A 13,342-nucleotide genomic window follows, 5' to 3' on the forward strand; every position below is an offset into this window, starting at 1 on the left:
TGGCCTATTGAGGCCTCTGTCTCAATGATGCGGCCTGTCGAGGCCTTCTCAATGCTGCTGCCTGTTGATACTTCGTCTCAATCCCGTGGCCTGTCGAGGCTCGTCAGAAGGACTGTCTCTACATGGCCTATCGAGGCCACGGTACTGTTACGGTCTATTGAGGCCCCCGTCTCCATGTTGTAGCCTATCGAGGCTTGTTTCAATGTTATGGCCTATCAAGGCTTTTATCACCACATCATGGACTATCAAGGCTTCGTAATGTTACAGTCTATCAGGGCCTTCGTCACAGTCATGGACTATTGAGGCCTCCATCATAACGTTATGGCCTATGGAGGCCACGTTACCATCATGGTCTACAGAGGGCCCCTTCACTTATGGTCTATAGAGGCCTTCATCACCATGATCAAGGTTCATCAAGGCATGTCTGAGTGACTCGTCTCCACACAATGAAGGTTCACTAGAGTATGACGATATTACAAGCTTCACTCATGGATTGGTGGATTTTACAATAGATGTTTTACTAACAATTTTATTCTTAATCTTGTTATTCAGGAGCCTCAAGAAACTTCAACTGGTTGGTTAAAAAAAAATATCTTCCTTCAAATCTTTGGGGGTAGGCCCTGCTCCAGAGGCAAAGTCCTCCACAATCTTAGGGGTGGGCTACGCCCCTGCCTTCATCATCAGGCAGGAAGGCGAGGAATTATTTAACCTCTGGATGCGAGCTATGGACGGCCAAAGAACTATATAATTTGACCATATTCGCACCTTGTCGCTGATCATTTGTCTAATAAATGTTTTTTGTCAAGTATTCTCATCTCTTGAGTCTTTCTGGTAGAAATGTAAGCTTCAGCGCAAGTTCTGCCGGGAAGACTCAATCTCACATTACTTACTACGTATAGACCATTAACCAATCATCACCTAACACTCGGAGTATAAAAGATCGCAACTTACCCTTTGTTTGCGTGCGCAGTTGAAGCAGCCGATATATTATTGTTTTGAGTTTACATTTGATAAAAGTATTTTTGGTTATTTAGCTGTCTGCGTCTTGGTTCAATGTTTGCTATTGCAGCTGTAGTTGTTAACATTCTGGTATGGGCTAAGCATTGGGTTCACTTACAAAATGTCCACCAAACTAGGAATTTTATAGAAGCAATCGTTCACACATACGGGCAAACATGCATTTAAATACCACACACTTCCCCCCACCCAGTGTTCTTCTGGCTGCTTCACATCTGCTAGTGGATGCAGCAGTGAGGTATCCCGGACAGAGAAACCCAATTGCCCCTCAGGCTGAGGCCTAATCTCAGCCCAGGAGTTTGTGTGACTGACAGAGGATGTGTTATCTCAAGTTGACCTCTGGAGCTGCTCTGTTTCCTTTATCCTGTCACTGGCCATAAACTCAACACCCAACGATCCTTCTCAGCCCAGCAAAAAATAACTTCCACATCCTTTAGCTTTTTTCCTTCTATTTGAGCCTCTCTTAAATGAGATTCTTTCTAAATGAAGAGTTTTTGAGCAAATGGTTCTCAGGACCTACAGCCACAAGAACTCTCACAAGAAGTCACTAAACCCAGTGTCCTGGCATTTTACTACATTACAAAATTATCTATTTCAGTCATTGTTTTCCAGAGCTCTTGTAAATCCTTTCGAAGCATTGCTTATGCAAAGATCTTAATGAGATGAAAAGTACTCTTAGACATGTCAGAGCTACAGTATGGCCAGACGTGTAAATTATTGCTTTTAAATCATCCATTAACAGATACTAGTGCTGCAGACAGCTCTATACGTTAAACTGACACCAAACGCTGATACATGTGTCCTTGGGCATATTCTGGGAAGTTTTATGCCCGTCTATCTCGACACTGACAACGTGCTAACAAGTTGTTCACTGAAAATAGTATGGACGGTGCAGAGTTGCCCCAACGCATTCTGGGGTGTGTAATGCTGGGGGGGGGGGGGCTTCATTACAGATAGAGCTTCTACCAGCAGTAGAGATGTAAAGAAGAAATCGAGAATGAAACAACAATAATCCTCTTCTCAGAGCTAATCCATTTCAGTCAACAACTCTAGTAAGTTGATATGCCATTGCAGACGGGGGCCCGTCCATCGCCCCGACACTGTGTGCCCGTTGCACACGGCACCCCAACCCCTGCAGGGAGGCATCTTGCAACCTGCCCAAGGGGAACCCCCATCTACAGAAAAAGACCAAGGGGTTAGGGTGGGTCGGCAGAGAGGCCTGATCACCATACGCCTCTCCATGGGACCTGACTCTGTAGCCAGTGTTGTAGCAGTGAAAACACTGTTTTCAGGCAAATCAACATATGAATGCCATTTTATTGTTGTATTTTCATAATAGAAATTCATCATAAAATAAATCTTTGAGACAGTTTATGAAATAATTTACCCTTATGTCATTCAAATTTTGCAAAACTTATGCGAAAAGAAAATATACGAAATGTCTTACTCGTCTTGAATCCATGAAATGACGAAATGGAAGTCAATTGGTGCCAATGGCCAGTTTTGGCCATTTGTTCATTTCCTTTTGGTCTTAATAAAAGTAATATAGAAAGGCAGTATAAACATCCACAACATATTTAAAAAATATAAATATTGTTCTGTTCCGCAGGGGACGTCATCACACACAATACTGAAGCAACTACTACTAACAAGGAACAGCTTGACTCTCGTCAAGAGGTATGTCCCTTTTTAGGCAAACTTCTTCATTCCACCTGGAGCACGCACCCTCGCACTATATCCACTGTGTGCGAAGAAAACTTTGAATCTAGTTTGAAATATTTTTTAAGAGACTCAAAGACAGGAATTAAATGGAACTAGATTACGGTGCACACCACCACTTTAACCCAAAATCAGATAATTCTCTATGAATTCCAGCCAGCAGCTATGTCTTTCTAATTGTTGTAGTTTTGACAATGTCTTGTGCTGTACTGACAAAGGCAAGCATGCTTCCCTCTTCAATAAATATTCCACTTGTACTTATTGTAACAATTACTTTTTTTTGTGGATACCATTAATTGTTTTTTTGTTACTTAATGTTTTCCTTCCCAAAATGTTTAACATTGTGCAAAGCAATTGCAGAAATTAAATAACTCTACAGCCCGAAGTAATTAAAGTAATTTTCCTTAGGGTTTATAACATAACTTCAACTTATGTAGCAAGAAAGTCTTGATGATCAATGAACCCTGTGTGGTGATGTTTTCTGTAGGTGTTTATGGCCAATAAACATACAGTGCAACCTAATGCCAAGAGAGGGAAGAATCATCTAAGATCACACACTGAGACTGTAAAGACACAGGCAAGTCTTTATTTTCTTTTTCTGTGTAGTATATGCTTATAGTACATGCTAATATTACGAGCCCAAACCCTTTGATGATTTTATGACAATAACAAACAATTTTTTTGAGGTCCTCTTTACTGTAGATGTTTACAAAGACTAATGCTGAGGAGGTAGAGGAGGAGGAGCAGGAAGATGAGGAAAATGATGAAGAGCTGGGGTTTCTGGAGGAGGAAGGCGATTATTTAGGCTTTCACAATGAAATCAGTGAAAAGGCACAGGTGAGTCTACATCCTTAACTAACTAGTCAATTAAACCAACATTTTTATATAGGGCTTTGCAATATTGAAGAAAAATCTAAAATACAATACGTTGCTAAATAATGCGAATACGAAAATGCTTTAAAGCATAACTCAAATGTGTAATTTTTTGAAGGATCCATTAACAGGAATTCAATATAATATACATAACTATGTCTTCAGGTGCATGAAACCCTTACATAATGAAGTGTTTTGTTTTAATTACCTAAGTATGAGCCATTTCTCTCTACATACACTGCGGGTACTCTTACATGGATTTTGCAATGTTGTTTCTACAAAGTAGCCCTAAACAGACAAACTGTTCTACAAAGCATTATCAATAAATAAGTTCTCCTTGAGCAAAGAAGCAGAAGTGCGACAACATCTTAGTTCAGCGGAGACCTTCAGAAAATGTCGATGGAAGCAAGATTTTTGAAAGGGGGGTGTTCAGCTAGTCTTTGGGGACATTTGCAAGTTTGCACCAAATATCCTAGTCTCAGCGTCAGACGTCCCCCCCACAGACCGTTGGCTACAAGTCTGATGCATAAGGCACACTTTTCTGGAAAAACTTTATAACGTTCAAAGTCGTCATCTAATTGGTTGAATTTCACAGGATTTCCGGGAGACATGTGTGTCAGGTTTTTTAACGGTACACTTGGAAACAACAAAGCCTTCTGATCTAAGAAGTAAGCAGTAGTGTTTACAACGATTGCTATAAGAATTCATCACGATCGACTAAATGCAATACATAAAATTTTGCAAGGTTCATCACGGCATAAACTTATAATCATTGTTGTGTGTTAACTTTTGACACGTTCGTGAATGTACATCGGTCTGTTACTGCGGTGACATTTCAACATCTCTAAACATGACACAACACAGAACGAAACGTGATTGGTTGATTGGTCGAAGAGAGTTTTTTTTCCTCCATTATTCATCTTTGGAGTTTGGGTTCCTCGCCACGGCAGGGCAGTGTTGGCTTGCTCACCGGGAGACTGCATCTATTTATTTATTTATTAGATATTAGATATTAGAATGATCTTGCTTGGCCTATAAACACCATTGTACCGATTTTAGCTGTATGTTAAAATAAGGATGAGTTTAGCTCACCAAATTTGATTCTCCACCAGATCTATCAAGATCACATCCATGAAATTAGTTATTTAAAACATCAATTTCAGTTAAGGAATTAGTTTAGCTCAAAGGAAAATAAGTATAATAATTGTTTTTAAAATATACATATTTTAAGGTGTCTGATTGGTAATATCAAGTATAACAATATTTGTATGCATTCGTCCAGCGAATGCATTAATGATATTATAAACTTTGTTATCTCATGGCCATAAGTAACGTTACTTTACCAAACATGATCTAGAGCAAAGGTAGCATAGATCGAAACACAGATTAAGTGACCAAGTTTGTGATCGTGAGCACATCCCATCACAAATTAATAGATAGTTTGTTTATTAAACACTACTCTATATGCTAAACAAAATGACGATCGCATACACACAAACAAATACATGAAACACAAATGCGCTAGGGAGCGTGGAGAGACATAGAGAGAGAGAGAGCAAGAGCATGGCATGGCAACGATTTCTGAACATCATTAAAATCATCTTTAACAAAGAGGCACAGACTTAACGCAGCTATTCTATAGAAACGGAATACTTGCAAAGCTCTGTGCTGGATGTAGTTGTATGCGCTTGGAGTGATGGAAATGTTCAGATGATTTCAGAATGTGGTCCTACTGAAAGTTGCGGTCCTGCTGAAAGTTGCGTGCCCTGCTGAAAGTCGCGAGTCTCGGCCCTCATGACCGGCCGCGTGGCTCGTCGAGGTGTGCGTGGCAGCAGAGTCCATGGTTCCTTCTCCGGTTAGGGAAGAATTACCCGAAAGGGGGAGGTGAGAGGAAAGCTCCAACGATGTGACTTGATGAAGTGTAAAACGGACTGATTCAGGAAGAGAGCAAGGGAGAAGCAGAAAATAAACTGTGTCCCGGTCGACATTTAACTTCATGAAGGGCATGCCCTCAGAGTTTGAGTCGGCCAATCAGGGTTGAGTGGGGGAAGAGATTCTTTGTCCACTTTACAGGTAATTTGCATCTTATGACCTGTAAGTAACTTTACAAGATACCAGTCCAAATTATAACATCTTTGTAAAAAGATTCAAAGTTGGGAAGGAAGGAGGCGGGAACCGGCAAACAGTTAAACATTTAATCAAACATAATCAAAAGTAAAAGAAAGGCAAAGAAAAAGAAAAAGCGACAGCTGAGTCTTCGCCACATCACGTGTGAAAAAAAAACTTCCACTAAAACACCTTGGAGAGTCGAAGAAATTAAAAGAGTAATCTTTCTTTTTTGGTAGAACACGAATAAAGGCAATTACTTTTAGCTGTTCTGAAACATTGGGAAATCCAAACAGTGATTACAGCGAGCGTGAATACAAAATGGCATTCTCTATTACTCAAGGCAGTTCATCCGGTATAGGCTACATTCATGTTAGAGAGGCGTATAAATGTGCTGCTAGTAATGTATGTGTTTGTACAAGCATTGCACCGATTTATCTTTCTGCTGGGTGTTCGACAACCTCATGTAGGGTGTTGGAGGGTGTTGTGTATTGTCAGAAAACGAACTTCAAGATCACCAATATCAGGTTTACTACTTTATTCCATCTTCCATCTTCCTTTCTTCTTTCTCATTCTTGCTTAAAAGGATGGTTAGAGACAACTACTGTTTATGCGTGTATTTCAATTTACCACATAATCTCTTTTTGTGGAAGAAATATTTGTATTATACTTTAACTAAACAGCACAGACCACAAGAAACAACAGTTATATGATGTCAACAACAAGCATATAATTGAACCTGAATTTTCCAACTTACCAGTGTTTTTACTTTTCTCTTTTAACTTAAATGTTTAGCAAAGTTCCATTCTAAGGTAAAGATGAACAAACATATAAATATATGGGTTTTTTTCAACCCCTGGACCTCCCTCCCCTGTTAACTTATGACAAATATCTCTTTACGTAACATTGGAGCACGACACACTCTATGTGGACGTGTGGAACTAGGGGAAGAGACAACAGCTGAGATGCCTGAAGTGCTTCCAGAGGCTTGAAAGAGTCTTCAACCGGAGAACCCATCTCAGATGTGGGAACACAGGAGGAAACCAGTGCCAGGTGAATAGCATTGCAAACTTTTCCATCCGAAAGGAGGAATGTTGCAGGGCCTTTTTGACCCACAACCTTAAGGGGCTCAGTAAACTTGGAATGTCCTTTCTTGATGATTCCAGGCCTTCTGATACGCACAAATAAACCGACTTAAATCCGTGGAGATTGTGCGCTGCGTCTCTGACATGCAATTTTGTCTTAATCTGTCGACCATGTAGGAGCTCAGCAGGGGACAGTTTTGTCACAGCATGTGATGTTGCCCGGTATGTATGTAGAAACTCTGTCACAAAAGTTTTCCACTCTTTACCTTCAATGCTAGCAGTCTGTAGACAGTCTTTAAACACTCGGTTGAAACGTTCTATCTCACCATTCGCTTGTGGGTAGTAGATAGAGCTACGGCAGTGCGTAATATCTCTGTCTGCAAGGACACTTCAAACTCAACAGAAATGAATTGCGAATCATTGTCAGTTACGAGTTCAAGAGGATTTACCTTCCTGGCTGAATACCACAGACAAGAAATTCTCAAGAGTTGCAGATGTAATGTCAGGCGCGAACGAAATCTCCGGCCATTTGCTGTAGTAGTCAATGAGAGTCATAGCAAAATGACATACTTAAGGAGCATTATTCAAGGGTCCAACCACATCAATGGCCAGCTTTTCCCACGCTGTTTTTTTTAGATTCAACTTTATTGTCATTACACATATACAGGTACAGTGTAACGAAATGTAGTTTAGGTCTAACCAGAAGTGCAATTAGCAAGTGCAGATATACAGTGTGAATAAATACAGAATACAATATTAGGAAAATAATTTACGATGGGCATGTACTATGAAAATATGACAATCGGTATGTACTATGAACAATATATACAGAAGGCTATATACTGTGAACATTAATGTACAGGAGGTTATGAACAGATAACAATATAGACTATACAATAGTGCAAGTGACTTGAGTGTGCATTAGTTACAGACATTAGCTATTAAAGTTACAGTGCAGTAGATGAGTTAATGTGGTTATTAAAGGTACTGTGCAATACATGAGTAGATGCAGATATACAGTTACAGTGCAGTAGATGAGTTAATGCAGTTATTAAAGTTACAGTGCAGTAGATGAGTTAATGTGGTTATTAAAGGTACGGTGCAATACATGAGTAGATGCAGATATACAGTCACAGTGCAGTAGATGAGTTAATGCAGTTATTGAAGTTATAGTGCAATAGATGAGTAGATGCAGTTAGTTATGCGATAGATGCAATAGATGAGTTACAGTGCAGTAGGTGAGTTAGTGCAGTTATTAAAGTTACAGTGCAGTAGATGAGTTAATGCAGTTATGAAAGTAGTCCATTAGTGCAAATGAGCATTCAGTGTAATGTTCCTGGTGTGCAAGTGAGCAGTATAGAGTGCAAATGATGCGTGTAAACAGTCCGGTAGAGCAGATACATGAAGTACTGGTGTGTACAGTTCCGTCATGCATGGCAGCCCTGTAGTGCAATGTAAACATTGTAATAGCAGCATTAAGTTAAAGTTATGAGAGGTAGTGAAATCAGTGGGGAGCAGAGTTCAATAATGAAACAGCTCTGGGAAAAAAGCTGTTTCCTACTCTGCTGGTTCTTGCCCGGAGGCACCTGAAGCGCCTACCGGAAGGCAGGAGAGTAAACAGTCTATGAGCGGGGTGAGAGGAGTCCTTGAGAATGCTGCGAGCTCGACGCAGACAGCGTTTCTTCTGGATGTCCTCAATGGAAGGGAGTGTAGTTCCTGTGATGCGCTGGGCTGTTTTCACCACCCGCTGCAGTGCCTTGCGCTCAGCAACAGAACAGTTCCCGTACCAGACTGTGACACAGTTGGTCAGGATGCTCTCTATCGTGCAGCGATAGAAGTTCACCAGGATAGTTGAAGACAGTTGGTTCTTCTTCAGTGTCCTCAGAAAGAAGAGACGCTGGTGAGCCTTCTTGACCAGGCATGAGGTGTTGGTGGTCCAGGAAAGGTCCTCCGAAATGTGGGTCCCCAGGAACTTAAAACTGGAAACACGTTCAACAGCCGTCCCGTTAATGTGGATGGGGTCGTGTGTGCCTCCTTTCGCCTTCCTGAAGTCCACGATGATCTCCTTTGTCTTTGAAGTGTTAAGGAGCAGGTTGTTGTTTGAGCACCATGTGGCCAGGTGCCGTACCTCCTCCCTGTAAGCAGTCTCATCGTTGTTGCTGATGAGACCAATCACTGTTGTATCGTCTGCAAACTTGATGAGGGAGTTAGATCCATTCACAGGCCTGCAGTCGAGTGTGAAAAGGGAGTAGAGAAAGGGGCTCAGTACGCAGCCCTGTGGTACACCAGTGTTGAGGGTGGTTGTGGTGGAGCAGATGTTGCCTAACCTAACAAGCTGAGGCCTGTTCGTCAGGAAATCCATAATCCAGTTGCAGGTTGTATTGTTAATGCCTAGGTTTCCAAGTTTGATGATTAGCTTGGAAGGGATGACGGTATTGAATGCAGAGCTGAAGTCTACAAACAGCATGCGTGCATAAGTGTCCTTATTGTCCAGGTGTGTGAGCACGGAGTGCAGCGCCATGGACACTGCATCATCTGTGCTCCTATTGCTACGGTAGGCAAATTGGTATGGATCCAGTGTGGATGGTAAAGAGTCTTTTAGGTGTGACAGGACCAGCCGCTCAAAGCACTTCATAACAATGGGTGTGAGTGCTACAGGGCGGTAGTCGTTCAGGCATGTCGGGCTGGAATGTTTTGGAATGGGCACAATGGAGGTGGATTTGAAACATGCTGGAACCACTGCTTGGGCGAGGGACAGGTTGAAGATGTCCGTGAAGACCCCAGCGAGCTGCTCCGCACATGCCCTGAGTACGCGACCAGGGATGCCGTCAGGGCCAGCAGCCTTGCGCGCATTTATCCGGCTTAGTGCAGTGAAAACATCTGTGGAATTTACTGTGATGATTGGGTGGTCGGTGGAAGGTGTGAGCCTGGTGGCGGGTTCCTTATTGTCTCTCTCAAAGCGTGCATAAAAGTCATTAAGCTCGTTCAGAAAGGCAGCATCTGTGGTTATGGGGATGGAGTGGTTGGGTTTATAGTCACTAATGGCCTGGATGCCCTGCCACATGCGTCGAGGGTCAGAATTGGTAAAATGCTCCTCTAGCTTCAACTTGTAGCAGTGCTTGGCCTTTTTGATGCCCCTCTTCAGATTTGCCCTGGAAGTACTATAGGCCTGTGCATCACCTGATCTGAAGGCGGTGTTGCGTGCTTTCAACAGGAGGCGCACTTCCTTGTTCATCCATGGCTTCTGATTAGGGTATATGGTGATCTGCTTTTGAGTTGTGACACTATCAATGGTGGTATTGATGTAGTCCAATACAGAGGAGGTGTAGCTGTCAATGTCCGTGTGAGAGCCACTGGTGGCCTGAGAAGCAAACATACTCCAGTCTGTGTGTAGAAACCTTTCCTGGAGTGTGAAGTCTGCCCCCGCAGGCCACACCTTGATGGTCTTCATTGATGGCTTCACACGATTAATGAGAGGTGAATACTTGGGGGTGAGCAACAAAGAGAGGTGATCAGATTGACCTAGGTGGGGGAGGGGGGTTGCGGTGTAAGCTTCAGCCATGTTTGTATAGACATGGTCTAAAGTTTTGTTTCCTCTTGTGTGGCAGGAAACATGCTGGTGAAATTTAGGGAGCACTGTCTTTAAGTTTGAGTGATTAAAATCTCCCGCAACAATAAATGCAGCCTCCGGGTGAGCAGTCTGTTGTTTACTGATGGCTGCATGTAGTTCTTTCATAGCAAGCTTGGCATCAGCATCCGGTGGAATATAAGCTGCCGTTATAATGGTTGAAGTGAATTCCCGTGGCAGATAAAACGGTCTACATTTAACCATGAGAAACTCAAGGTTAGCCGAGCAGTGTCTCCCGACAATAACAGAGTTCGTGCACCAAGCTTTATTGACATAAATGCACAGTCCACCTCCTCTTGTCTTACCGGATTCCTCTGCCGTTCTATCTGCGCGGTGTGTGTTGTAGCCCGCTAACTCAATAGCGTTGTCCGGTATGCCGCTGTGTAGCCATGTTTCCGTGAAGATTATGACATTGCAGTTCAAAAGTCTTTTGTTGTTGATGATGCGGAGTCGAATCTCATCCATTTTGTTCACTAATGATCGTACATTAGCAAGGAAAATGCTGGGTAAAGAGAGCCGGTGTGGTGTTAGCGTTAGCTTAGCTCTTAGCCCTCCGCGTTTTCCCCGCCTCTGTTTACGATCTCGACGCCGCCGGCGAGCACTTCCGCCGGGCCGTGTGGGGTGCGTAGCATCGGAGGTTTTGACGATCTCAGGGACGAGTTGAATGTTGCTGATATAACTTCCGGGAATGCGCAAACCGATATCCAAAAGCTCATGCCGGGTGTACGTTGTGAATGCACAACTGTTCTTAACGAACAGGCCCGAGATGAGCAAGAAAAACACTATATAATTGCTAAAACTGGAGAGACGCTGAGCCTCGCGATGTTCACGCGCCGCCATCTTGGTCTTTTTGTTGGAGTAGGCACAGGACAGAGTGGTACTACATGTATATTAGCAGTTTTATCATGCTGGAGGCAGGTGGAACAAGATTTGATGGCATTTTCCACTTTACAGTCCATGCCAGGCCACCAATACAAATCTCTTAACCTTTGCTTTGTGCGCACCATCCCTTGATGAGTGGCATGTGCCAACTGGACGAACTTTGGCTGCAATGGTTCTGGAACGATCACTCGATGTTTGCCACGAATTATGTACCCATCATGTACAGACAACTCATTCCGAAGACGATAATAAGGAGCAATGACTGCGTCTTTCGTGCTGTGAGGCCACCCCTTGTCAATACAAGCTTTACCCTGTTGAAGAAAAGGACAGACGTCACATGTAGACTTAAGCTCCTCCACAGAAACGGCTGCGAATTCAGGTGACAGGACTGCCACCATCTCTGGCTCTTGTTCTTAAATGTGATCAGAGGATGGGAGCCGAAGTCTGGACAAACAATCAGCAGCCACGTTGTCTCGGCCAGGCTTGTATCTCATGGTGTAATTAAAGCAAAGATGGCGTGCAGACCATCGAGCAATCATGCCTGCGTGTCCAAAACACTTTGTGGAAAGCAACATAGTCAAGGGGCTGTGATTAGTGCAAAGAGTGAAATGGCGGCCCCATAGGTAAGTTCGCCTTTTTTCGGTGGCCCAAACACATGCCAGGGCCTCTTTCTCTGTCACAGAGTACTTTCTTTCGCAGTCCGACAGTGTTCGAGAAGCAAAATCGACTGTTCTTTCAGTAGTGCCATGACACTGGGTTAGTACAGCACTTATGCCGTAATCCGAAACGTCCGTAGTTACTGTCGTCGGTAAGGATGGGTCAAACAATGCAAATGCTGGGCTAGTAGTGATCTGTTATTTCAGACGACTGAAATTTTCCTGGTCCTCCTTAGTCCAGCAAAACTCGGCTGACTTTCGAAGTAGTGCATGGAGAGGTTCCACCAATGTTGGAAAATTGGGAATGAATTTTGAATACCAGTCTGCCAGTCCGAGGAAAGAATGCAAGGACTGTGCATCATGGGGAGAAGGCGCCTGCTGTATAGCTAGAACGTGATCCGGGTTTGGATGCAATCCAGAAGCAGAAATAACATGGCCAAGAAAAAGTAGCTCGGATTTCCTGAAGTGGCACTTTGCCACATTAAGCTTCAAACCACAGTTTTGAAGACGCTGTAGCACAGCTTGAAGTCGTTTCTCATGTACCTCAGGATTCTCAGCATAGACAATAATGTCATCTAAATACTCAACTCAACTTTATTTATATAGCGCTTTTTACAATTTTCATTGTTAAAGCAGCTGTACAATGAGACACATTGAATACAAGAAAAACAACTAAAGGCATATACCTGTAAAAAACAGGAAAAAGGTGAAAACAACAAAAGACAGACATACAAATGCTCCACACACACAATATGCATACATACTTACACACATTGACATAGACGCACACAAGCAAACACACCCGCACACATGCACAGTGAAAGCACACATTTGAGATAAAGGAGAGAGAACCACAGGTCAAATATTAAACAGACTATAAATTCTTAAATGCAATATTTATTATGTCTAACTTCTAAATTCTAAAGCAGCCCCCCAGCCAGGCAAATAGTGCAAAACAATATGCAAATGGTGGCGAGGAACCCAAAACTCCAATCGAGAAAAAAAAAACCTCAGGAGAACCCAGGCCCAACCAGGGGATTCCCCCTCTGGCAAAAGCTGCTGCCTCTGCACAAGCTCAACAGTGCTTGCACAACAAGGCTAAGTAAAAAATAAATAAACTTACTTATAAGGTAAATTATAGATTTAAAATTATCATTAACAATCTAATAGCATTTGAAGTGTTGTAGAAAAATCGTGTCAAGTTGCCGCGTCCTTTATCCAGCTCTATCATCTCAGCTCTTGTCAGGTCACCCGTTCCCATTCTCAGCTCTGCCATCAGGTCTGGGCATGAACTGCATCCTGCTGTAACCTTGGAACAAAAAGACAAGACTGGCTGAGAGTAGAGTACTGTTTTGCACTCTTTGATGCAACAAGTA

At 42.7% G+C, this 13,342-nt stretch overlaps 1 protein-coding gene across 5 annotated transcripts in view; it reads left to right on the forward strand.

Moving 5' to 3' along the window:
- LOC130427264 (uncharacterized) overlaps positions 1-13,342 on the forward strand; it is a 117,259-nt gene that overhangs the window by 40,524 nt on the left and 63,393 nt on the right. For all 5 annotated transcript variants that reach the window (XR_008907294.1, XM_056754574.1, XM_056754576.1 and 2 more), the window contains exons 15-17: positions 2,627-2,694; positions 3,224-3,313; positions 3,439-3,573. Coding sequence is in view for 4 of the 5 variants with exons in the window: in XM_056754574.1 (XP_056610552.1) it covers positions 2,627-2,694; positions 3,224-3,313; positions 3,439-3,573 (293 nt within the window). In the remaining variant the exon portion in view is untranslated. The remainder of the gene's footprint in view (positions 1-2,626; positions 2,695-3,223; positions 3,314-3,438; positions 3,574-13,342) is intronic.

The sequence above is a fragment of the Triplophysa dalaica genome, chromosome 8 (genome assembly GCF_015846415.1).
Source record: "Triplophysa dalaica isolate WHDGS20190420 chromosome 8, ASM1584641v1, whole genome shotgun sequence".
Classification (NCBI taxonomy): Eukaryota; Metazoa; Chordata; class Actinopteri; order Cypriniformes; family Nemacheilidae; genus Triplophysa; species Triplophysa dalaica.